Source organism: Xyrauchen texanus, chromosome 24 (genome assembly GCF_025860055.1).
Source record: "Xyrauchen texanus isolate HMW12.3.18 chromosome 24, RBS_HiC_50CHRs, whole genome shotgun sequence".
In the NCBI taxonomy this organism is placed as follows: domain Eukaryota; kingdom Metazoa; phylum Chordata; class Actinopteri; order Cypriniformes; family Catostomidae; genus Xyrauchen; species Xyrauchen texanus.
In genome coordinates this window covers 6,171,536-6,197,625 of record NC_068299.1, presented here as the reverse complement: position 1 = coordinate 6,197,625, position 26,090 = coordinate 6,171,536, and the positions used below count along the sequence as shown (strand labels likewise).

Here is a 26,090-nt window from a genome sequence, read left to right as displayed (position 1 = left end):
ACAATTATCAACTTATAGCATATTTCATTAATAAAGCTTACCTGTTCAACACTAAATTAATTAAATACTACATAACTAATGAGTTCATTTATAGTTAACAAACAGCAAACTTGATTAACCTCTTTAACCGATAATAAGATAATCTCTGATCTCAGGTATGTGGGTGGGTATGGTGGGAAGGGACGATGTGTAGAGACCAATCGGCCACTGTTTTACAGCTTGGATTGGGTTGATCGCTTAGATTGACAGGTCTTGATTTACCATGCACACAACTGAAACAGTGCTGGATCTTATACTTGTGACTTATCCTATGCAATTATGTTTCAGGTTTATTGTGGCATTTACAAATGTAAGTAGTTCTTTGGTTCAGTAAAACGAATCGGTTACCTAACGTAACCTCGGTTCTCTCTAGATGAGGGAACGAGTATTGCGTAAGCTAGCTTACGCTATGGGAAAGATTCATCTTTTCTGAGATATTGAAGCCAAAAAATTATATTTAATTTTGTATCCATTGTCAACGCAGTGCAGCAACTGCATACCTTGAGCGGGCTAGCTAGCGAGCTCATTGGTTGCTCTGCGGCAACTGCTGCAGCCTATAGACGAACTTGAGTGAACTTGCGTCCAATGACAGGCGCCCGCGCCGTCACTGTATCAAAGCCCGCCAGAATGGGCGGGGCTAGAGTGCATATAAGCGTAAGTTCGTGGGCTGGAACCCTGGTTTTCATTGAATGAAGCGAAAATCGCTTGTGGCGCAAGCACGGCCGGCTACGCAATACTCGTTCCCTCTTCTAGAGAGAACCGAGGTTACGTTAGGTAACCGATTCGTTCTCTTACGAGAGGTTCTCTCGTATTGCGTAAGCTAGCTTACGCTACGGGAACCCATTGTCAACGCCGTGCGCGCCAAGCATCCACTGCATGACCCCGGGGTGGGGGACCGGGGAGCCCTTGTGAGTGGGGGAATAATATTTGGCCGGCAAGAGTGCGGGCCAGTGTGTGTGTAATACATAAGCACATAGTGGGAAGGGAAAGACAAAGCGGCGGTGCCGGTCTGTGTGGAATGTGTCACGTCAGTGCAGCTGACCAGGGGAGCTGTAGCGTATTAAACCGCTAGTAGTTTTGCCTGCAGGGCGGGCACTTCCAGATTGTAAAATCTGACAAAGGTGGAGGGGGAAGCCCAGCCCGCTGCCACACATATGTCGTGAATGGAAATCCCGCTGGACCATGCCCACGAGGAGGCCATGCCTCTAGTGGAGTGAGCCCTAATGCCTAACGGGCATGGCAGGTCTTTTGATGCATACGCGGCAGCAATAGTGTCCACTATCCATCTAGACAGTGTCTGTTTCGAGGTGGCGAAACCTTTGGTGCGCCCTCCGAACGTAACGAAAAGCTGCTCAGAGCGTCTGAAAGAGGCGGAGCGCGCAGTATACAATCTCAGTGCTCTGACTGGGCAAAGGAGATTGGCGTCGCGTTCGCTATCGGATGCTGGCAGCGCCGATAGGGAAATGAGTTGTGCTCTGAAAGGAGTACCGATCACCTTGGGGACATAGCCGTATCTAGGCTTTAAAATGACCTTGGAGTCACTTGGTCCAAACTCAAGACACGCAGCGCTGACAGACAGCGCGTGAAGGTCTCCCACACGTTTAACTGATGACAGAGTAGTTAGAAAAACGGTTTTGAGTGAAAGGTATTTCAAATCCACGGATTTAAGCGGTTCGAAAGGGGGGGCTTTCATAGCTTCGAAAACTACGGAAAGATCCCAGATAGGAACCGATGGGGGGCGCGGAGGGTTCATCCTTCTAGCTCCCCTGAGGAAGCGGATGACCAGCTCGTTTTTTCCCAGTGACTGGCCGTGCAGGGGTTCAGCGAACGGCGCGACAGCCGCCACGTACACTTTGAGCGTGCATGGGGATCTGCCCTTATCCAGCAGCTCTTGTAAAAACACGAGCAGCGACGACACCCCACATGTCCGTGGGTCCAGGTCTCTGTCGGTGCACCATTTTGAAAACACAGACCATTTGTACGCATAGAGTCTTCTCGTGGAAGGGGCTCTAGCGTGTATGATAGTGTTTATTACTCCTTCTGGCAAAGCGACGGGTAGTCGTTGATCACCCACGCGTCCAGCGCCCAGCGCCCAGCGCTCTGGGTGGGGATGCCAGATCGTGCCGCGAGCTTGAGGGAGGAGGTCTGCTCTCACTGGAATGGGCCACGGGGCTGTCAGTGACAGCTGCGTAAGCTCCGGGAACCATGTCTGATTCTCCCAGCGCGGGGCTATGAGGAGCACCGAGTGACGCGTTTCCCTGATCCTCTGCATTACCTGTGGCAATAGCGAGACGGGAGGGAAGGCGTAAAGCGGGCGGTTGGGCCAGTCCTGGGCCAGCACGTCCTCGCTTTTCGAGAAAAATACTGGGCAGTGAGAGTTCTCTTCTGACGCAAAGAGGTCTATCTCTGCTCTGCCGAATATGCTCCATAACTTCTGGACTGTTTGAGTGTGCAGGGACCATTCCCCTGGGGAAATATTGTCTCTGGACAGTCTGTCTGGGCCGTCGTTCAGGTGGCCTGGCACGTGCGTCGCCCTCAGTGAGCGCAGGTGGCACTGGGACCAACTCAGTATGCGTTTTGTCAGATGGAAGAGGTTCCTGGATCTGACACCGCCCTGACGGTTTAGATAGGATACCACAGATCTGTTGTCCGAACGGACCAGGACGTGGTGACCCTGAATGACCGGGAGGAAGCGCACGAGCGCGTACTCGACCGCTATCATTTCCAGACAATTTATGTGAAGGAGCTTTTCCTGAACTGACCATAGGCCAAAAACCGGAGAGCCCTCGCAGACCGCGCCCCAACCCGTGTTTGGCGAGATACAGCTCCCATCGTCACTCCCCGCTGATACCATTCGGCCACTGCCCAGGACTGCAGAGCTGAGATACAGGTCTGAGTCACTCTGATCGGCTGGCGGCCGTGGCCCAAGCCCGGCAAGACCTGCGGGAGTTTAGCCAATGCTGAATTGGGCGCATGCACAGTAAACCCAGCTGAAGTACTGCTGCGGCTCAGGCCATGTAACCTAGCATTCTCTGAAATTTTTTCAGAGGCGTGAGGCTGTTCATCTGAAAGGACGCGGCTAGTCGCTGAACATGGCGGGCGCGCTGTGTAGATAAGCGAGCCGTCATCGCCATGGAGTCTAGTTCTATTCCAAGGAAGGAAATTGCCTGACTGGGCTGTAGTGAGCTCTAGGTCCAATTGACTGCAAGACCCAAACTGTTCAGATGACTGAGGAGAACTGTCCTGTGAGACAGAAGCTCCGTATGTGACTGTGCTAAAATCAGCCAATCGTCCAAATAGTTCAGAATTCGCAAGCCCTGACTCCGCAGGGGTGCGAGTGCCGCATCCATGCACTTCGTGAAAGTACGGGGTGCTAGAGACAGGCCGAACGGAAGGATGGTGTATTGATAAACCTGGCCGTCGAAGGCGAATCTCAAGAATGGCCTGTGACGGGGATTTATCTGAATCTGAAAGTAGGCATCTTTCAGATCGAGAGAAATAAACCAGTCCCCCTGGCGCACATGCACGAGGAGTTTCCTGATTGTAAGCATTTTGAACGGTCTTTTTGCGAGCACCTTGTTCAAAACCCTGAGATCTAATATTGGTCTGAGGCCGCTGTCTTTCTTGGTGACAAGAAAATAACGGCTGTAAAACCCCGACTCGCTCAGAGAAGGTGGCACTCTCTCTATGGCCCTTTTGCACAGAAGGTTTGCTATTTCTGAACGAAGCATGCAGGCTGCTTCCGTGTTCACAGTAGTTTCGAGCCGTGCTCTGAAGCGGGGAGGGCGGCGATCGAACTGTAGCAAATAGCCCTGTTTTATTGTGCTTAACACCCATTTGGATATCCCTGGGATAGCTTTCCACGCTTTGAAGCATGACGCTAGAGGGTGAATGGCCAAGTCGCCCTGATTGCCGCACACAGCGAGCTGAACAGAATGTGTGCGCGCGCTTACTGAGCTTATGCATGACTACTCGCAGACAGCAGGGACAGGCTGTTCTGTGAGTGACTTCCCGAACTGAGTGACTTCTGTGAATGGGGAAAGAGTCACATCTGTGAAGTGACGCGCGAGCATAGTCACGGGCATGGGACTTACATACAGAGAGGTGTTTGCTGGCCGTGTGACAGAGCGGGCAGAGAAGGGGCGCGCGCACGGATTCGGTGGTGCGTTTATTGACTCTAACACTCGAGCTGGCTGTGCCTGCTTTATGTGAGTGGGCTCTGATAGGGACACGGGAAGTGTAATGCTTGTGTGTAGGGGTGAACACTGAATTGTGGGCACATTTTCTACACATAAAGCATGTTTGCTTTTTACAAGATTTCTTTGGGTCGCCATGAAAACGGCATTTGAGTGCAGGCAAGCGGGCAGTATCACCGGCTTGTTGGCTGCTGAATCCACCACTGCAGTAGCCTGAGAGAAGGGGACTGACAGGGGGCGAAGCTTTGACGGTGGTCCGGCCGCGGTGGGACTGAGCCATCGTTGCCTCAACAAAGCTAGGAGGACTGCGGTTGCTCAGGTTTCAGCGCAATCTTAGGCCGAGGCCCACGGGGGGGGGGGGGCGGCAGTCTGCGGCTGCTGTCTGAGCGCGTTCTAGGGTGGCCGCCCTGTCGGCGCTGAGAAGTCTGGCTTTGCTGAGCTGGGCGCTGTGAAGAGGCTCGTGCAGGAGGCTGGTCACGTGGGCGGCCTGCAGAGGAGCTAGCGCGACGAGGCAGGAAGAGATTCATGGCTTGGGTGGCTTTCTGGACTTCCGCAAAACGGTCAACAATGCCACTCACCGTGGAACCGAAGAGTAGCCCCTCTCGGTGACGCCGTCCACCAAAGCGAGAGAGGTGGAGACATGGGATCGGTTCCTGGCCGAGAGAGGCGCGTTCCACGCTTTAGAGAGCTCGGCGTGGAGTTCCGGTAGGAAGGGATCAGCCCGGGCCGCGGGCGCCGTGCGGCGACGGCTCTGAAGAAAGCAGCCGTCGAGTCTGTTGGGAGCCTGCTCAGAGGGCGGTGACCACTCGAGCCCGAGGCAGTCGATGGCCTGTGTGAGGAGGCGCGTTAGTTCTTCCTCGACTCCGGCGCGGATCCTGCTGGATTCCTGGGCGAGGAGGAGGCTTGGGAGCCTGACCACTCCTCGCTGTCGAAGCCATGATGGAACAGCAGCCCTTATCCTCCGCCTCGTCATCCGAGATGGCAACAGTCGCGGCCGCTCGGCGGCAACTCGCGGCGTCCGAGGCGGGGAGGGTGAGCGAGGCTCGAGGAGCGGCTCCGGCGAGGTAGTCGCTTCTAACACCGGTTCTGGCAGTCTTTGGGAGCGGCGCTTCTTTCTGCACGGCGAAGCGAAGGCGCCGCCGGTTTTGAGTGCTCGGGTCGAGCCCGCAGGGTCGACATCGGAAGCTCCTCGCAGAGGTCGCATCCGCCCGTCAGCGAGGCGAGCTCTGCATGTTCCAGTCCCAGGCAGAGAGCGCAGATGAGGTGGCGGTCTCCGGCGCTGAGAGGGGCGCGGCATGAGGTGCAGGTGGTGCGAGGCATCTTAAAAAAGACGCTCGTTGCTCTTTTTGTGAAGTTTGCTGAGGAACTATCTTGCTCTAAAAAGGATACGTCGCCGGATGGCGTAGCTCGCAGGATGGCTGAAGGTGGCGAAGATGGCTGGCTTCTTCGAGCGCTGTCCACGCTTGCTAGATGCCCCTCGAACGGCGACGCGGCTTCTGCAGTTCAGAGATGCGAAGAGATGAAAATCAGGGTTCCAGCCTACGAACGTACGCTTATATGCACTCTAGCCCCGCCCATTCTGGCGGGCTTTGATACAGTGACGGCGCGGGTGCCTGTCATTGGATGCAAGTTCACTCAAGATCGTCTATAGGCTGCAGCAGTTGCCGCAGAGCAACCAATGAGCTCGCTAGCTAGCCCGCTAAAGGTATGCAGTTGCTGCACTGCGTTGACAATGGATACAAAATTAAGGATAATTTTTTGGCTTCAATATCTCAGAAAAGATTAATCTTTCCCGTAGCGTAAGCTAGCTTACGCAATACGAGAGAACCTCTCGTAAGAGAACCCTCAGATCACTTGTTTGGAGAGGTTTTTGGACTTTTGATAAAAAAAGGCTTCCTTGATTCCAAATTCCATAACTTGCTTTGAGATAACAATACACAGTTTTGCCCAGATACAGTTGATATGATTGTAGTCATCATGTCAAGCATGAATAATTAACAAACTGAATGAATAAACTGCATCATCTTCTCAGCAGTGTTGTAACATAAGAGCCTCCAAACATGTTTGCATTTTGGAGAAAATCAAGAATATCCGTGGTTTGTAATTTTTAAGTCTCTGAAGTAAGGCCATAAAACGCATACTAGATTCTGTAGACTCCAGTTTTCACTCACAAAATTAACTTTTGTGAGACTTTTTGTGTTAGAAAGGCCGTATCTGATCACGCTCTTCTTCTGAGGTAAATTCACAGCTTGTCTTCTTCCAAAAAACGATAATGAACTCAAACGGGAAAGATTGTACCTCTCGTTGGTTTCATGCGGTTTACACAATCAGAGAATATTTGTTTGTTTTGGTTCAAAACAAACAATTAAAAGCTTTCTATAGACATATTTATCATGTCCGCGAGGCAAGTATACGCGAGAGAGATAAGGAGAGGTGTAACATGCATTCTCTTGGTTTCGTTGAAGGCCAGATGTGCTGCTGCATTCTGGATCATTTACTTAATTGTGCATACAGGACGGCCAGCTAACAGAGCATTACAGTAGTCCAGTCTAGGTATGACAAGAGACTGAACATGGAGTTATGTGTCTTGTTCAGAGAGGAAGGGGCTTATCTTCCTGATGCTATAGATTGTAAATCTACATGATTGGGTTGTTTTTGAGATGTGGTCATTTAAATTGAGTTGGTTGTTGATGGTTATCCCTAAATTTCAGACCGTTTGGATGGTATTATCGTAGATGAACCTAGCTGAATGATGATGTTGTGTTCAACAGCAGGGTTGGCTGGAAAGAAGGAAAGCTCGGTCTTTGCTTAGGTTGAGTTGAGCTCTTCATCCAGGCCAAGATGTGTGTCAGGCAGACTGAGATCCGAGCAATCACTGTGGGATCGTTGGGCTGGAAAGACCAGTAGAGCTGAGTGTCATCGGTGTAGCAGTGGTATGAAAACCCATGTTTTGAATGATGGGTCATATGGACTACTATATATATACACGCATGTTTATATGTGTGAGTGTGTCTAAGTGCGGGTGAGATGAGGAGCGCGAGATTATAGACATTTTTTGTCATTCTTATCCAATGTATTTAACCAATGTCTTGTTCTAATGATTATTTTGTTGTGGTAGCCTGTAAGGCTCTTTGAAATAACTTAAATAATTTTGCGAAGTGATATGGAACCTTTATGCATTCAAGACCTGGAACTACTTCCAGGTGGTTAAGCCCCTCATGGAAGACGGATTTCAGAGCAATGCGTTTCCCTGAAAAATAATTGCACACCTTAGAACATCCATCAACCAATCAGAATTAAGCATTCAACAGACCTGTAGTGTGTGTGTGTGTGTATATATATATATATATCATAAGATAATATTATGAAAAATAAATAAATGAATAACATAAAACAACAATAATATTAATAATAGTGCATGAATAAAATACATAGGCAGACATACTATTATTAATATGTTTTACTGTTGTTAATTCTGAGAATTTATTTAAATGCCTTTGTGATAAATGTTGGTGTGGAATATAGCACATGAGTCATATTGACTACTTTTACAGTATTTTTTGTCCTTTTTAGATGGAAAAAATATAGCATATGAGTTTGGAATGACATGCGTGTCAAATAATATCAGGTGTGTAAATAATATCAGGATTATCGTTTTTGGGAGAACTATTTCTTTAATATTGTTTTGCAAGGGAAGCTATGTGACATTTCATCATTGTGTGGTGAGAATATATTTCAAGTCCATAAATTCTCTCCGCATCAATATTATGTGATCATAAAATTATAATGCTATGTCTGTGAATAGTACATGCTCACGGCTATCTCTGAAATGACTCAGCATCTCCTCACCTTAAAAAATACATTTGCATTCCCAGATAAGGAATATTATCATTTTCAAATCAGCAGTCTCTTCAGTGGTTTTACTCCAGTGATGCCAAACATGCTAATTTTAATGAATACATCAGGTTGCCACAGCCTTTAGTCGCACATTTGATCTCACACTGGGCATTTGGGAAAGTGAATTAAAGTGTGTGTTCTAATTTGCTGCCAATGCCCAGAGGAGCCAATATATTCGCTCTCGCATAAACTCAGTTCTTGCTTTCTCAATCAATCTGGATACTCCCATTGTTTGATTTTCACTATGCAGATGGTTCAGGTTGCTATTTGAATTCATAAATCACAGCTATCTCTGCAGGGCAGCTCTTAATCGTGCATGCTCAACAAGCTCAGTCTCAATCCAATACCAATGAGGCAATGATGTGGCTATGTCCAATTTAGCATAACAATAGTGAACACTTGAGATGAGATGGGTCTGATTAAAGAATGAGAGTTTGAGCGCTGGGGAATGAGGAGAAATGGGGGGAGAAATCGTTATTTTTAACGATACCATATGCACCTTTAAAGACAGACCTGACGTGAGCTCTGAGGTTGTTAATCTGTGGTGTTTCTGTTGTCACATTCAGACAGCATTATTTTAATGACATTTTTAAGAAATCTAATTTAATTTCAGAATTTGTAGTAAATAAATCTAAGCGCAGCGTAGTTCTAGCGGGAAGACTAGCAGCTGTACATCATCGCACCATTAGCTGGGTAATTCCCAGCCAATCACATGTAAGGCATTTCTTTATAAGTCTGCACACAATCTATCACATTGTTGTTTCAGTGTGCTAACTTGGGAACCTCCGCCACCCCACCACCACCAGTTGAGTCCCGTCCTACACGGGGGTAGGCTCCTCGCCCCTGCCTCCTATCTCCGGCAGGATATGACTGTTCCGAGTACTACAACTTTGGACCGCCAGACGGGGCTTACGCCAAAGAGAGAGACATTACTTTTCTGTTTTATATTCATCAAATAAATGTCCTCTTCAATTTCACTCAAGTCTGCGAGTCTACCTGATAGAACTACATTACCCTTGATTCTGAAGAGATTATATCCACCAGAGAATCATGGCAAACAAAGCACGCCAAAAGTGTTTTGCAGCGACTGACCACTTCCATGACAGACTGATCAATGAAATCAGAAAAAGTAGGTTAACTTTTCCAGAGTGTCTATTTGCAACCCTGTGTAAATAGCATTTGCCACACCGGGCAGCTATTTGCACCCCAATAGTCTGGTGGAACCACAGAAATATACGACAAACAAACCAATAGATGTTACTGCAGTGGTATGGGGTGTAAAGACAATGTGTGAATGTGTACTGTTGTCTTATCGACCATGGTTCGGATCCATGTTTTGTCCCACTCTTTTTCCCAACCAATTTCCTGTTTCCACTCTTAATATTTCCTTTAGTGCTACTTAAAATAATAGGAAAAATGACAAAAAATGTTGATTTAATCGCAGTGATTTGGTCATGGTGAATGTCGGGGTGTATGTCAGAGAAGGGTTTAATCCAGATGCGGGGTCTGTTGATTGCATTCATTCCCACGTGACACCATGGCTACTTTAGTAAAACCCAAGTAATTTTTCTAAGGTAAGGTTAAGGTTAGCTTTAGGGGTTGAACTTAATGTAGTGTGTCTGTGGGACACACTGCAGTGATACCCATACTGTGTGTTAGTATTTAAATATGGGTGCAAATAGTATCTGACACTATTTGCATCAGGGAGCAATTAGTATTTAGTATCTACCATTATTTGCACCAGAATTGGGGTGTAAATGATACAGTATCTGCCACTATTTTAGGTTGTGATTCACCTCAGAGCTGGTTAGTTTTATGTATGACTTAGAACTCTTTCATGAAGTATTTTATGAAATCCCTCTGGAAAAAAATTGTATAGTAAAAATACAAGACGTTTGAGAAAGTGGGTTGGCACTTTTGCACTCTGTAGAGAACAGAGCAATGGAGAGCTGGATGAAAGGAGTGATGGGGCTGGTGATCTTTAGTAGTACATGTTTGTATGGGTTGTGAGGTTCAGAGAGGAAAGGGAGGCTGTAACAGACAGTATTTGTATTGCTCTGAATGTGTCATCTGAATCTGCTGGACTTAATTAGCATGTGGTGAATAAACAGTGCAGCTGTGCAAGATGGACTGAGAAAGAAAGATATGAAATAAAATAGATGAATTACTGAAGTATCCTATAATTAAGCAATGTGAGGCGTTAATGAGATGAACAGTTTATAAACGGAGTATCAAAATGAAAAGCCACAGTTTAACGTTCTATTGTAGCCCTAAAGTTTGGGCCACTGCTTCTGAGCACCAAAGTAATTACCCAAAACCAGCATGATGGGTAGAGGAGGAGGGCGTGGCTGGGCTAATCAGTGGGTGAGAGATAAGGAGAGGCCGGGATGCCAGTTCGAGAGAGAGAGAGAGAGAGAGAGATGCATGTGTTGTGTGTGTGCGTCTTTGTTTTGTTTGCTGTAAAGCACTTTTATATTATGTTTTTTTTCCTCCCCAATTTGGAATGCCCAATTCCCAATGCACTCTATGTCCTTGTGGTGGCGTATTGATTCACGTCAACCTGGGTGGCAGAGGACGAATCTCAGTTGCCTCCACGTCTGAGAACGTCAATTCGCACATCTTATCACATGGCTTGCTGTGCGCGTTACCATGGAAACATAACGTGTGTGGTGGCTCAACGCTATGCTCCGCAGCATCCACACACAACTCAACACGCGCCCCACCGACCACGAGGAGGTTACCCCATTTGACTCTACCCTCCCTAGCAACTGGGCCAATTTGGTTGCTTAGGAGACCTGGCTGGAGTCACTCAGCATGCCCTGGATTCAAACTTGCGACTCTAGGGTTGGTAGTCATCGTCTTTACTCGCTGAGCTACACAGGCCTCCTTTTATGTTATGTTTGAGTTCTGTTCTGTCATTAAAGTTTACGTTGCTTATCAGCCGGTTCCCGCCTCCTCCTTGCCCATGCTGTGAAACTCGTTACACTGCTATTTAGAGGAGGATTTTTGTTGACCTAAACACTAGTGTATATATATCCTAAAAATAATAGGAGAATCTTTATGATAGAAGTTTTCAAGATCTTAATAAATCTGAACGATGACTGAGGCTTGCATTCTACCTTACTGTACATATCTTTTTGTGTTCAAATGAAGAAATGTGTCATATGAATTTGGAACAATGTGGGGTGGTGAAGTGTGTAATTTCTGCAAATGCACATCCAAACAAATCTAGCGAAATATATCAAAATCTCTTCCATTTGGCACATTTTGCACATCATCTATATACTGTCATGCCATGCAACCCTAATTACCAGTAGAGAAATTATAAATTATTTTAAACCCACAGATCATGGTAGATGATAGTAACAGTCCCCTCTGGAGCTGAGGTTAGGTGCCATGCTCAAGGGCAGAATTGTGATAAGGGAACTCTCTTTACAGATTGCCTCTGAGGGTTTGACCTACAACCTTTGGGTTTGGGCTAAGAACTTAAACTACTCTATAATTACGACCCACCAAACTTAAAATATGAAAAGCTAAATGAGTGTATTCAGGGCACAAACTTTTGGGTTTAATATGGTAGTATGTAATGCAAACAAAAGCGTGTTTTGACACAAATGTTGCCTTTAAACATTTAAAATAAATTCTGCTTTGTCCCTGTATTCACCTTTCTTTTTCATTCTGTTCATCAGGTAACACCAACAGCATGTTTGCTCTGGACTACATCAGTGGATCTTTGACTGTGAGTGGACAGCTGGACAGGGAAAACCCACTTTACTCATCCGGATTCACCCTCACAGTGATGGTGCGACTCAAATGTGACTAACTATGGGAAGGGGTGCTCATATGATGCCATACTAATGCATTACTAAAGTCTTGTTGCTAATGTTTAGAGTTCAATAATGAAGTTAAATGAATAACATAAAATAATATTATATATCTAAAGTCTATATTATTAATGAAAGAATCTAAAAACATTGTCCTGTATAGAAAATCTGGGTTGCCTCTAGTCCCCTGTGCAACACTCATTGGGAACTCTGCCAAATGCAGTATTGATTCTACACTAAATATTTGCAGTGTGTGCAAGAGTCCACACTGATACAGCAGCTTTAAATACACCTTTAAAAACACATTATATTTTGATAAACATTTACTCTGGGCTGATTTCCAGGCTTAGTGGGCATATTGAGCAAGTGATTTATGCATGCATAAACGTTATATTCATATTAATTCTTCTAGATTTGTAACACCGTAAACAATGCTAAGCATTATTGTTTATGTTAGCATGGCTGAACGCTGCACTGACCAATCTACATTCAGGACCGTTACAATTGGTTTATATCTAAAAGAAAGAAAGAAAAAAAGAAAATACATGATAAAATGAAATAATGCTAATGAAAGTAATCAAATTTACACTTTTATCACAACACATTCCAAATAATAGGCAGTCTTATTTGTAGTGTTTGTGTTTTTGGAGGGTTCTGATACTGCATGGATGAATTCACTCTTTTTATGCAATGTTACAAATCTATTACACCCCTCTGTTGCAGCAGTCTGTGGGAATGACTGACCATGTGAGAGTAGATGTGTGTGAGTGTGTGTGTGACATGTCATCGTTATCTCAGTGCCATGCTGACAGTTCAAGGGCCAAACTTTGGTGGTGGTGTTTGTTTGTGTGTGTGTGTGTGTGTATGTGCACATTTTAATATCCCCCTAGACCTGAACCATGGAAATGCTTTGTTCCTGTCTCTCCATCTCTGAGAGGTCAGTTAAGCAGGGGCCTTTAGGGCCCCCAAATAGTCTGTCTCCACACACACACACACACACACACACACACACACACACACACACACACACACACACCTCTTTACCTTCTCTTGAGGGTGTATATATGGGAATAGAAATGTGCAAGAGGGAAAGGGAGAACCAGCGTGAAAGAGAAGTTAGATAAAAGTTAGATAAAGAAGGGCATGCAGATTTTAATTTAGACCAACTTAAAAAAATAATCATGGTAGCCAGTGCACAACAGTCATTTTAAACCATATGTATCCAAAGTGGATAAAAAATGTATCTTGAATTCTGTAATCAATCAGTCTGTTGTGTCTCTCAGTTGTGATTAGCCTTAATGCTGAAGTTGTTAGTTTAAAGCCATTTAATGCTATTCCCTAGCTTTAGTAATGTATTAGTAATACAGCGATCATGGAGCACTGTTCTATGTAAACAATGACTAATGGATTCACTTCACGTCACCAACTGGCTCATATTACACACAAAAATTATCTTTTTCCACTACCTGCTGGCTAACATATATAATGTGAAAAAAAAAAAAAAAAAGATGTAATAATAGACACATAGCCAACATTAGCTCTTAACACATCTGCACTGCTCTTACACTTTAGTTTAGGATGACAAACACAAGTGGAATGATACAGACAGTGAAGCGTCTGAGTGCTGATGGCGGAACTAACTGTTATATATATATATATATATATATATATATATATATACACTGATTAGCGACAAAATTAGTATTTTGTAGGTCCCCCTCATGTCGCCGAAACAAAATATCATTCTGAGATGATATTCTTCTCATCACAATTGTACAGAGCGGTTATTTGAGTTATCAAAGACTTTGTCAGGTCAAACCAGTCTGGCCATTCTCTGTTGGCCTGTCTAATCAACAATGCATTTCCATCCACAGAACTGCCCCACACTGGATGGTTTTTTGTGTTTTGCACCATTCTGAGTAAATTCTAGAGACTGTTGTGCGTGAAAATCCCAGGAGATCAGCCGTTACAGAAATACTCAAACCAGCCCGTCTGGCACCAACAATCATGAATAAATGATATTCACCCTTTGATAAATTGAAAACATTACAACTACACATTATATGCTGTTTTACCTTGTGATTTTTTTAATATACTCTCATTTCAAATCAGTTGATTGCAGACAGATAATTAGGTTTGGAGCAGAAGAAATATAAATAAACTCTGTGTTAATTGTCATCTTTACACTAAGCTAATATGCTATTTCTAGCCATTTTACATGCACATGTTAACAGGCACGATCATATTTTTTTATCAAGAAAATTCATGTTGGATCATATATATTTTTTTTCTATTAAGACCTTTGATATTAGGGCAAAAATCGTATTCTGTAAAAATATCTAAAAATCCTAAAACAAGATAAATTTGATTTATCTTGTTTTAGAAACAACACTATATAAGTTATTTAGGTTTTTCAGAGGACATATTTTAAACATGTGTATTTTGTCTTACTGTACTGGGAGAGTTTTTATATTTAAAACAAGTGAAAAAATCTGCCAGTGCTGAAGAAGTAATCCAAAGTATTTAGATTATGTTACTGACCTTGAGTAATCTAATGGAATATGTTACAAATGACATTTTACAGCATGTATTCTGTAATCATTCTGTTTCCAGGCAACGTAGCAACTTGACACATTAACATAGAGTCCAACTGATCACAGGTCACAGGTGTGCATTTATCAGCAATTTTACAGCGGCTCATCCAATCAGAATTTTGGACCAGAACTATTCGTTTTTATTAGGATAATTATCACAGATAAATGTTAATCACCATAGGATTTTTGCACTGTTTGCATAGGCTCCCTCTCAATATTACAATACAGTAGTTACATTTCGATGTTTGCTGAATATTGGGTGCTTTTTCGATGTGTGCGCACCATTTTATACATTCCCACCTTGACACTTTCCTAACTGCATTTTGGATTCCTTAAGTTATAAACCACATCCTTAGTTGTCTAAATTGAAATCAATGATCGCCACAACAAACTGCAACTCAAAACAAAGCAAAAACATGAGAAATCTCCCAAAATATTCATAACTTATAGATTTTCATTATCTATCTCCCCCTCCATCGTCTCATCTCCTTTGTTTTTCTTTTTATCCCTTTACCTTATTACTCTCTCTGTCCCTCTCTTTCTCTCTCTCTCGCTCTCTCGCTCATTGGTGGCATTATTGATTTTGAGTGAAAAGTAATAAAACTAATTTCTCAACTTCACGGAGCTTGGATAGGCTAGAGTACATCGGGCTGGGGGTCAGTGCATTCATTAGATGAAGGGATAAAGAAGAGATGGGCAAAGGGGTGCTAAACCACACAATTCCATGATTAACCTGAACCTTCAGTGTCGCCCCCAAACTCCATCCTCAATTCACCCCGCAATCCTCCATCACATAACACAATTACTCCTTTTTATTTCTGTCTGATTCTAAGGCCACCACTCAAAAAGAGTAGGAGAGAGAATGAAAGAGAAAGAGGAAAAAGAACAACGTGAATATGAGCAATTGTTTCCTGTCGATAAGACTTGTTCATTCTAAATCGTATTGCCTGTGTCTTTCTTCCTGCGCTGTCCCCCGTGTGCCCCCACTTACTGCAGATCGCTGGGATTTCTCTCAGAATCCACCCTTTTGATTTAATAGTGAGGCCGTGCTGAACAAATGGAAGAGATTGAAGACTAAATGTTAAAGCTGCTTACTGCCACTTTCCCTATTGTCACCTCTCTCTCTCTCTCTCGTATCCTATCTGCTTTTTACATGCTTTGTTACAATAACATTTCTCTTTTTTTCTTTTGCTTTTTCTTCCTATTTTTATAGCTCCTTTTTAAGCAATAGTTCACCCCAAAATGAAAGTAATGTGCTTATTTACTCACACTAACGTTGTGCCATAACTGTATTCTGTTATTTTTGTCTGTGGAAGACAATCACTATAAAGCTTGTCATCAGCAGTCTCCTTGGCGATCATGAATTTAAGCTCGATTAAGCTCTGCGCATGCGTCAAGCACTAAGAAGTGTAATCGAGCTTGAAATTATGATCATGTCTAGAGACCATGCAATGGCTAGATGTATAGTGAAAAAGTTACATTTTGCTCATTTCTCACCCAAAAATCAATTAGAATCATTCAGAAGACATGAATTTAACCACTGGGGTCATATGGATTGCTTTCATGCTGCCTTTATGAGTTTTTTGAAGCTTCACAGTTTTAGTCACCATACACTTGCATTGTATGGACCTACAGAGCTGAAATAGTTTACTAAAATATTTATTTGTGTTCTGCTGAAGAAGAAATTCATGCATCTGGGATGGCATGAGAGTGAGTAAATGATGAAAGAACTTATCATTTTGGCTGAACTATCCCTTAAAGTCAAGCTTAAATTGTGTGAATGTCATTGCGTTAGACATCAAAATATAAAATACATTTGCATTTATTTTGAAGAAAGTTATCACAAGCACGTTTTTTATGCAAAACATGACACAAAAAGAAGGTTGTTTTAGGTGCTATAGATATACTGTTCGAAATTCTGACCAAGTATTTGGAAACCTTCTGATTGTCAAACATTAATGTGATGAACTTCACTTGTGGTTACTCTGCTAGGACACCTCTGTGAACTTGAGGGGAACTGACTTCATATTTCCACTAAAATGACCTTGATATCACTTTAAAGTAATTGCAAAAATGGCTCCGAAAAGTGACGTTAGTTCTGAGAAATGCATAATATAATTATTTTGCCATTTATACATTTTTAATTGTCCAAATACTTTTTGTGGGGTCTTATATATAAATATTTTCTGGGATTGCATCATATGAAATACTTTATTTGCCTCTTTTTTGTCTCTCTATAGGCCACAGAGTTGAATGACGATCGCACAACCTCGGCTGCCACAGTCATGACCACCTTCACCATCCTGCTGATCGATAAAAATGATAATCCGCCAAGATTCAACAGCTCTGAGTATCGTGTGCTCATCACAGAGCTCGCCCAGGTCGGCTTCGCTCTGCCTCTCTTCATACAGGTCGAAGACAAAGATGAGGTGAGGCACACAAACAAAGAGTAACATTTTGAAAGAGAATATTTTTCTCTCCACGTGATTTTATTTCTCACATTTTTTGAATATTCAGACAGACATTTATGTCTATATCACCGTCATTTCTCCTGAAAGTCTTCTGATGAAAAAAAGCTGCTTGCAAATTTCTTTCTGGTCTTCACGAACATGACATTTTCGCCAACATTGACTTTTTGTGATGTCATTGAACACTGCTTCCCTTCATAACTATGGAACAATGTTTAAATCAGTCAGACGTCAACCTTTCTCTCCTCCAACATACTGCTCGACCCCTGTCAGTCAAGCTTCAAACCTAGTCACTCTTCTGAAACTGCACTCTTTGCTGTAACCAGAGTGCTCAAGTCAGGAACAGCATCCTCACATAACTGCTTGCAAATTCTTTTGGATCTGTCAGCAGATTTTGACATGGCCAACCACACACTTTTGATCTCCAAGCTGGCAGAGATGGGCATTTCATAGTCAGCACTTTCACCTGTAATGGATCACTACGTCCGAGCAATATCTAGAATATTCACAATATAGTTGCAATAATCTTGCTGGCGATATAAAAGTTAGCAACATAGTCAATATTACAATGATTGTAATGCGCTTTTTACTGTTTCACCATCCTCAGAGTCTGATTCATGTGTGTGAATTAGTTCACATGGTTTCATTGAGTCAATTCAAAACTGTGAATCAACAATTCATTTTCATCATCCCTGAAAAATGTTTGCTGAAGCGTGCATGATTGGTAACACTTTACAATAAGGTTCCATTTGTTACCATTAACTCAGCAGGAAACCGATGGAGTGCGTACTCTGGGTAGGGAAGGAGGTGTTGCCCCAAGTGAAGGAGTTCAAGTACCTCGGGGTCTTGTTCACGAGTGAGGGGACAATGGAGCGGGAGGTTGGCCGGAGAATCGGGACAGCGGGTGGTATTGCACTCGCTCTATCGCACCGTTGTCACGAAAAGAGAGCTGAGCCAGAAGGCAAAGCTCTCGATCTACCGGTCAATTTTTGTTCCTACCCTCACCTATGGTCATGAAGGCTGGGTCATGAACGAAAGAACTAGGTCGCGAGTACAAGTGGCCGAAATGGGCTTCCTCAGAAGGGTGGCGGGCTTCTCCCTTAAAGATAGGGTGAGGAGCTCGGAGTAGAGCCGCTGGTCTTTTGCGTCGAAAGGAGTCAGTTGAGGTGGTTTGGGCATCTGGTAAGGATGCCCCCTGGCCGCCTCCCTAGGGAGGTGTTTCAGGCACGTGCAGCTGGGAGGAGGCCTCGGGGAAGACCCAGGACTAGGTGGAGAGATTATATCTCCACACTGGCCCAGGAACGCCTCGGGGTCCCCCAGTCAGAGCTGGTTAATGTGGCTCGGGATAGGGAAGTTTGGGGCCCCCTGCTGGAGCAGCTGCCCCTGTGACCCGACTTCGAATAAACAGTTGAAGATGGATGGATGGATAGATTGTTACCATTAGTTAACTACATTAGTCAACATAAACCAACAATGAACAATAATTTTACTGCATTTATAAATCTTGGTTTCTTTCATTTCAACATTCAAACTTATAAATTTTTTAAAGTCAGATATTGTTTGTTTGTTGTACAGTCATCCTGATCTCATGAAATGTACATGACCATGACAACAGTTTTGCAATTCAAAATGTATGTGCTGTATAACACGTTTAGCTGCAGTTTTACTAGTGAATTACCCAGCTGTGGGCTCCAAAAGTCATATTCAAACGAGGGTTTAAGGTGATTTTTAGATGGATGTTTTCAAAACATAACTCCCTAACCTAAAGCTTTTGCCAGAAACTAAACACTAGTGTTTTAAAATGCAGAAGCAAAATGAAAAAGCACATTTTCTGAATCAACCACACAATTACATGCCGCTTCTATGGCTCTTTCATGCCACGTGTCAGCTTGAGTTCATGACAAGTGTTGAACCACGGTCCTCTGACTCAGAGTCCTATCTGGTGAGCTATCGTGCAGGCTATTTGTGTTGGAAAAAGTGTAAATACAGTACTGTGCAAAATGTTGCATAGTGAGGATGACATCAGAAATAATGACATAAATAGTTTTCATTTATCACTTAATATCATACAAAGTCCAATAAACATACCAAAAAAGCTCAAATCAATATTTGGTGTGACCACCTTTGCCTATTCTCCTAGCTACACCTGGACAAAGTTTTTCTTGGTTGTTGGCAGATAGGATGTTCCAAGCATCTTGGAGAATTTTCCACAGTTATTCCATCTATTCTGTCTCAATGGCTTCTGCCTCTTTATGTAATCTCAGACTGACACAAAGTTTAGTGGGGTGGCATGACATCTATTGCAGGGCTCCCTGTTATTCAATTCTAATCTTTTCTATTTGCAAAATAAATGTTTGGGAGTCTAACATTTATATTTCCTATTGACACACTTAAGCTGCAGATATAAATATCCATCTTAAGACAAATTTGTTTGTGAAACATCTTATGTGCCTAAGACTTTTGCACAGTACTGTATGTATGTGGGTCTGTAATAGAAACATTAAAATGTATTGCTTTTCAAAAGATGTGTTAGCGTAAACATGTGTCGAATATCATAAAATGGCAGGGTATGAGTAATTAGTTAAATAAGTATTTATAAAGTCATACAGTAATCAGCCATTAAAGTCTTGATTTCAGTGATAGTGAATAAAACACACAGTTGTTGTAGTGCCTCCAGTGTTCATTTCACCTGGAAACTGCAGGGAATTGTATCTGGAGACACTTATAACAAGTTTTGCAAAAATGTATGAAGAGTCACGTTTTCACTATGAGACCAGGTTGCGTACAGTATATGCGTATTTTGACATAATATACATTATTGCACAAATTAACTAATATTAACTTTTTGTTCATGATACCTTGTGCATTAACTAATGTTAATGAATGGAAACTTATTGTGAAGTGTAACTGTTATTTTACACTTATAGTAGGTATTATAGACACTCTTCACAGAAAAGCTCCTAGATCCCATTTGATTTTCCACAGCTCATGTTTATGTATTTGTTCAGCCAAACAATCCAAAAACACTTTAAATTAAAGCTACAAGCTTGTGCACATTGGGGCTGCTGTGCCAGGGGAATTTCACTCCAATTTCTTTGCATTTTTTAGCACTTAAATATTGTTACAGTGTAAAACATGATATATCCTGTTGCCAGTAGGTGGCGCTATGACTATAACTGAATATTGGCATATAGAAGTATTCAGGCTGGGACGCTTATAAAACATGTGAAGTTTGGAGCATATTGGACATTGTATGTTTGAGTTACAACAACTTCCTGTCTCATGGCAAAACATCGAAATATGCCAGGCCGCCACGGACACACCGTTCAAAGAAAACTCAAAAGCTTCGCAATTTAGCATCGCAAAGGCCTTTCGATTAGATTGACTGAATATAATGTTGATCTGATTTAATCTCTAGGAGTTCATTAAAGTACAAGGCCAGGAAATGGCAAAAACTGAGCAAAGCTTTAAAGGAAAAATCACAATGACTGACTATGCCTACTGATTTTATTACGTGTAGGTGAAACGTGGCGTGAGGGGTGCTTCGTTTAAATTTTGTAGGTGGCGCTATTGGGCCATTTTGCCACAATTAATTCTAAAACCACTATCAGATTTAAATTCTCCCCACTTTTGAGACGTGTCCAAAGTTCCATGAATTTTCGAGAATGTTTAGGCCTCAAATCGAAATTTAATATCGAAATTTGTCAGGTCGCCACGTCTTCAACGAAAACTCAAAATCTTCACAATTTAACATCACCAAGGCCTTTAGATTAAAACTGACTAAATTATATACTGTATGGGCTATGATTGTAACTGAATATTGGCACATAGATGCTCACGGCAAATTTTCAGTTTTCGAGTATGTTTAGGCTTTCAAAAATGCGATTCATTTGGGAAAAGAATACGGAACAATAATAGACAGAGCAGATAAAATAGGGTCCTTGCACCTCGGTCCTCCGGCCCTAATTACAGGTCAGTTTATCGAAGAGACTGTACCTCCATCCCTCACAGCCTCGTTGTCATTCCTGTCAAAAATAAAGATGGAGCTGCTGTGAATAAGGTCTATTTTACTGTCCTGTCACTTTTTATTGGCACATGAAAATAGTTTTATTCTCCAATTATTTCCATCTTGCTGCTAAGTGTCCTTATTTTACCTTACACCATTTTTTGAGAACATTTTTATTCTGAACATTATCCCTCCTAACTCCTACAACATAGGCTAATTCCCATATATAGCAAGAGTGGTAGGTGCTTGATCGTATCTGACTCGCAACATTTCCAAATCCCAATGCTCCCATCATTTCCCATAACCTGTTCTGGAAAAAAAGAAATGGCAAAAAAGGAATTCTGTGTTTTCTGTAGTGTGAGCATTTCCTCTTGCACAGGAAGTACAGCATCAGTCACATTTTACAGCTCTTTGCAGACAGTCAACAAAGCAGAGTAGAGATAGCAGACCCTTGATCACGGTGAGTCTTGTCTCTGATCATGTTATGACATTAGCACCCACCACACGTCAAAAGGAGGTACTTTTTGTGCTGTGATGGGTAATTTTGATCATCATCCAACCACCTGTAAGAAGTCTTGGAGTGGCATAAGAAAAATGAAATGCATTTAGACATACAGATACGCACGTGAACGTGTCTGATTCACTGTGTATTCAGAGGTTCAGTGGCAGTTCAGGTCAGTGCAAGCACTTCTCATGGAACGCATATGTGTGAATAGTTTTCACTCTTTCTTCTTTGTAAGTCATGTGGAAACAGTTCACAAGCATAGTGTCATATGTGTGAACGTGTCTGTGACAAGGAGGATGGCAGAGCCGGGCCATGACTACGCACATCCAGCCCCCAATCGGGCTAATCAGTCGAGGAGAGGGAATGCAGCAGTTTGGGAGAGATGCAGCTACAGTGTGTGCGTTTGTGTTCTGTGAATTTTTGTTTAAGTTTTCATTAAATCAGTATTTTGACAGTTCAGCCAGGTCCTACCTCATCCTTTCCCATGATGCTAGTAACCTTGTTACATTGGTGCCGAAGCCCGTGAAGGAAGAGGGATGCGCTCTTTGGGAGTCCTCGCCAATACCGGCCAACTGAGGAGCAGCCGCGGCTGTCCGCCCAGGGACGGAGATGTCACTGATGGCCACCGAGGTTCTGAGGCACGCTGCCGTTTCCCCTTATAGAAAACAAAAGAGAGAGAAGCGGGAGGAGCGTGACCATCTGCCCGGGGCTGCAGGACCCACTACCGTCCACCAGGGGAGGAGTGAGCTGTCATCCGCCAGAGGTTGGGGAGTGGCTGAGTGCCGGGCGGCAGTTTATCTGGGTGAACCAGGTTATTCCTCTATCTCCTCTCTCTCTCTCGCTGTCGCTCCGCTTTGCACTTTCTCCTCTTTTTTTCCCCCTCCACTCGTCCCCCTCCCCAGCCCTAGAGAGGCGGGGAAAAGCCTGGCAGCAGGCAGGGCCAGAAGGGCACTAAGCACGCCCAGCCCCCAATAGGGCTAATCAGCCGAGGAGAGGGATAAGTGCAGCGGAATGTGGCAGTTCGGGTGAGAGAGAGCCACACGCAGCTGCAGTGTGTCCATTTGTGTTGTGTGTCTTTTTGATTAAGTTTTTCATTAAATTATTATTTTGACGGTTCAGCCAGTTCCCGCCTCCTCCTTTCCCATGAAGCTAGTAACCTTGGAACAGTGTCATATGATTTCCAACAATCTCAGAAGGTGCTCTTAGTTTAGTTTTATTTCTATGGAGAGGTGCATCGTGAACAAACCTTTGCAGGATCTTTAAACTTTATGTGGACATTATAATTCCAGATATTTATTGCTTTGTATGATACCATACAAAGCAAACGTGATGCATCGACATTGGGTCTTCCAGAAAATTGTCATGTGTAGTCATAATATTTCAGCATAGCTTCAGAAATGGTGCTTTAACAAGAAGTTTATCTTATGATTTAAATAACAACCCCAGCCTCCTGTGCATGTGTTTGAAATGGCTTCTGTGATTCAAGGTGTCTTTTTTATTTTGGTTTGAAATAGAAGGGATGAGGAAAGAGTTTAAGCTTGTTCGATACTTTCTCTACAGCTCATAGAGAGGTGGGCTTCAATTTATCAAACTACAGTAATGACAGCATTTACAATATGTACACAAACACATACACCTCTGCTGACTCACCTGATGAAAAAAGCAGCATAAGTTGGATTGCTGGTCTTAGATGGTCTCTCAGCCTGGCATGGTCTCCCAGCTGAAAAGTGCCTACAACCACTCTAAAACCAGCAAATGAGATTTATCCTGACCAGGCTTGGAGACCAACTTGGGCTTTTCATTTTGGGGTTTCATTTTCAGCAGGGCGGCCAATACACACTCAAATTCTTTTGGAGCTTATAGTAGGATTCCATACAATATGTTTTCCAAACTTTCTCTGCATGGTTCATCTTCAAACTTTCCTGCTGATATGTGTGTGACAGGCAGCTTTTATCGTCTCGGTAGTGGTTCAGGCAAATGGACGGGCTATTACACTTATAGCCAGTGAACGCTGACATCCTGAATATTGGATGGCTCTTTAAATAGCCCCCATCAGCCGCAATGGCCCTCTAAGCGCTCCAAACAAAAACAAGGGGTCATTTTAACTGCCGATGTAATTCCGCCATCGATCTAGAGCATCATCCTCCGTTTTGCTTAGGTATGACCATCTTCTGGGGCTTTTGAAAACACTAAATGTGAGAAAAGGTTTCTTATCTCTGGGAATGCTTGGCAGATAGTTGTTTGCATTGTAGATAGAAATGTGTGCTGGATAGTTTGACCTAGCTGAGCATTGTTATCACACAGTAGACATTGACTTGTGGATGGGTAGTACTCTGTGTAATACTCTCTGTTGGGCGATAATAAGCTGGTTTGGGCGGCTCGGTTAGTTTAGGTTTAGTTTGGGATTGTGGTCCAAAACCGTCATTGTTGTCTGTGTGTTGGATGTAAAGATCTCTGCATGCCTGGCTGAAATGCTTGCTTTAATACTCATCTGCAAGATGTTGTTTCCTATCGCTGAGACTGCAATTAAAATAACAACTTTGACCATTCTTTGTCTAGATGTGACAAAATTACAAGTCTTGATCAAATCTATTCAAACAAACAATTTTTTTTTAAAGGGGTCATATAATGGTACATGCACTTTTTCAAGTTGATTGTACTGAAATGTGTGTTGGCTGTGCCTGTAAACAACCATCCTATTATGATAAAAATCCATCCAGTGTTTTTGTTTTAATCTCCTTATATATTTTCCCCTGCCTCAATTCGAGCCGTTCGACCGTTTGACGTCACACGGTCGGACGCCCCTCCCAGGATTGTTGATTGACAGCAGTGTTTCAACACAGACCCGCCCTCGCTCGTGAGCGAGCTGTCAATCATAGTCCGTCATCATTGTTGATACACTGGAGCAGAATGGCACCTAAGCGATTGTGGTGTTCTGTTCTTCGGTGTAATAACGAACACAGCAGTCATTTTGATGTTCCTAAATCTGAACCGCTGAAGACGCAGTGGCTGAGTTTTGTTTACGATGGGAATATTCCCCACGAGCAACGTCAATGCGTTCATGTTTGCGCGAATCATTTTTCACCAGACTGCTTTATAAACGAGGGTCAGTATAAAGCTGGTTTTGCTAAGAAGCTGCTGCTGAAAAAAGATTCGGTACCAACTATTTATATTCCCTCTGCACCTCCAGAAGAAGTGCACGCTTCACAATGAATGTGGCTAATGTTTACACTCAGGGTACATTACGGCATGTTTTCCATAACGTTACGACGTTCTCAATATAATTCATAATCCCACGTTTATAATGAACAACGCGTTATGGTTATTGTGTTATTAAAAACTGTGTACACAGGTGTTACAGTTAACATGGTAACACTAAGTTACACCTGGTTTACTTGTATGTTACTGATTTAGAAGTAATGTCAAAAAAACAGTTATACGGGGAATAACTCCAGAACGGAGGGGCGGGGTGACCAAAGCTCATTATCATTTAAAGTCATATGCTCTGAAACGGCGTGCTGAAAACAAAGCTGTTTTTGAGCAGGTAAAAATAGTGTTTTCTTAAAATACTAATGAGAATTTTTAATAAAAGTATATTACAAAGTTTTCATTTAGACCCTAAAGATTCATATTAACTTGTACAAAAATGGCATTATATGACCCCTTTAAATTTAATTGTGTGGTAAAGTTTTCCTCAGTTTTATTAAGTTGAATGTTTTTGTTTTCTTAGTGAGTGTTTGAAATGAATGCTGCAACAAATATATTATAATGGATAGCCTGGTTCATGGTCCAGCAGGTCTGAATCGGATTTCAGGGGTCTAATAATGGTTTGGGTCTTAGGGATCTGGTATTGGTGTGAGACTGCATCTTAGGGGTCTGGTATTGTTCTCTGTCTAAGGTGGTCTGGTATCAGTCTGGGTAGGAGGGTTCTGATATTGGTCTGTATCGTAAGGGGACTGGAATTGTTCTTGGTCTTATGGGGGTCTTGCATCAGTCTGGGTCTTAGGTTGTCTGGTATATGTCTGGATTGTAGGAACTCTGGTATTGTTCTGGGTCTTAGGGGGTCTGGTATTGGTCTGTGTTTGTGGGGTCTTGAACTAGTCTGGATCTACATCTTAGGGTTGTGGTATTGGTCTGGGTCTTAGGGGTCTGGTATTGGTCTGAGTATTAGGTGGTCTGGTATTGATATTGGTTTTAGGAATCTGGTATTGGTCTGGGTCTTAGGGGATCTTGTATTGGTCTGGGTCTTAGGTGGTCTAGTAATGGTCTGGGTCTTAGGGGGTGTAGGATTGCTCTGGGAGTGTGGGGTCTGGGACTGGTCTGGATCTACATCTTAGGAGTTGTGGTATTGGTCTGGGTCTTAGTGGTCTGGTATTGGTCTGGGTCTTAGGTGGTCTGATATTGGTCTAGGTCTGGGTATTGTGGGGTCTGGTATTGGTCTGGGCTTAAGAGGTCTGGTATTGATCTGGGTCTGATCCTTCAAGGGACTATTTTAGACCCCAACTCTCTAAATATGGATAATTTGAGGTATTGAAATGGTTGTTTTAAAGTATATTCTGTA

General features: G+C 43.1%; 1 protein-coding gene across 1 annotated transcript in view; it reads left to right on the top strand.

Annotated features, from left to right (window-relative positions):
• The window catches only part of cdh23 (cadherin-related 23), a 326,796-nt gene that overhangs the window by 154,216 nt on the left and 146,490 nt on the right, over positions 1–26,090 (top strand). Inside the window, 2 exon segments of the mRNA XM_052090034.1 lie at positions 11,822–11,934; positions 16,791–16,979. Coding sequence (XP_051945994.1) covers positions 11,822–11,934; positions 16,791–16,979 — 302 coding nt within the window.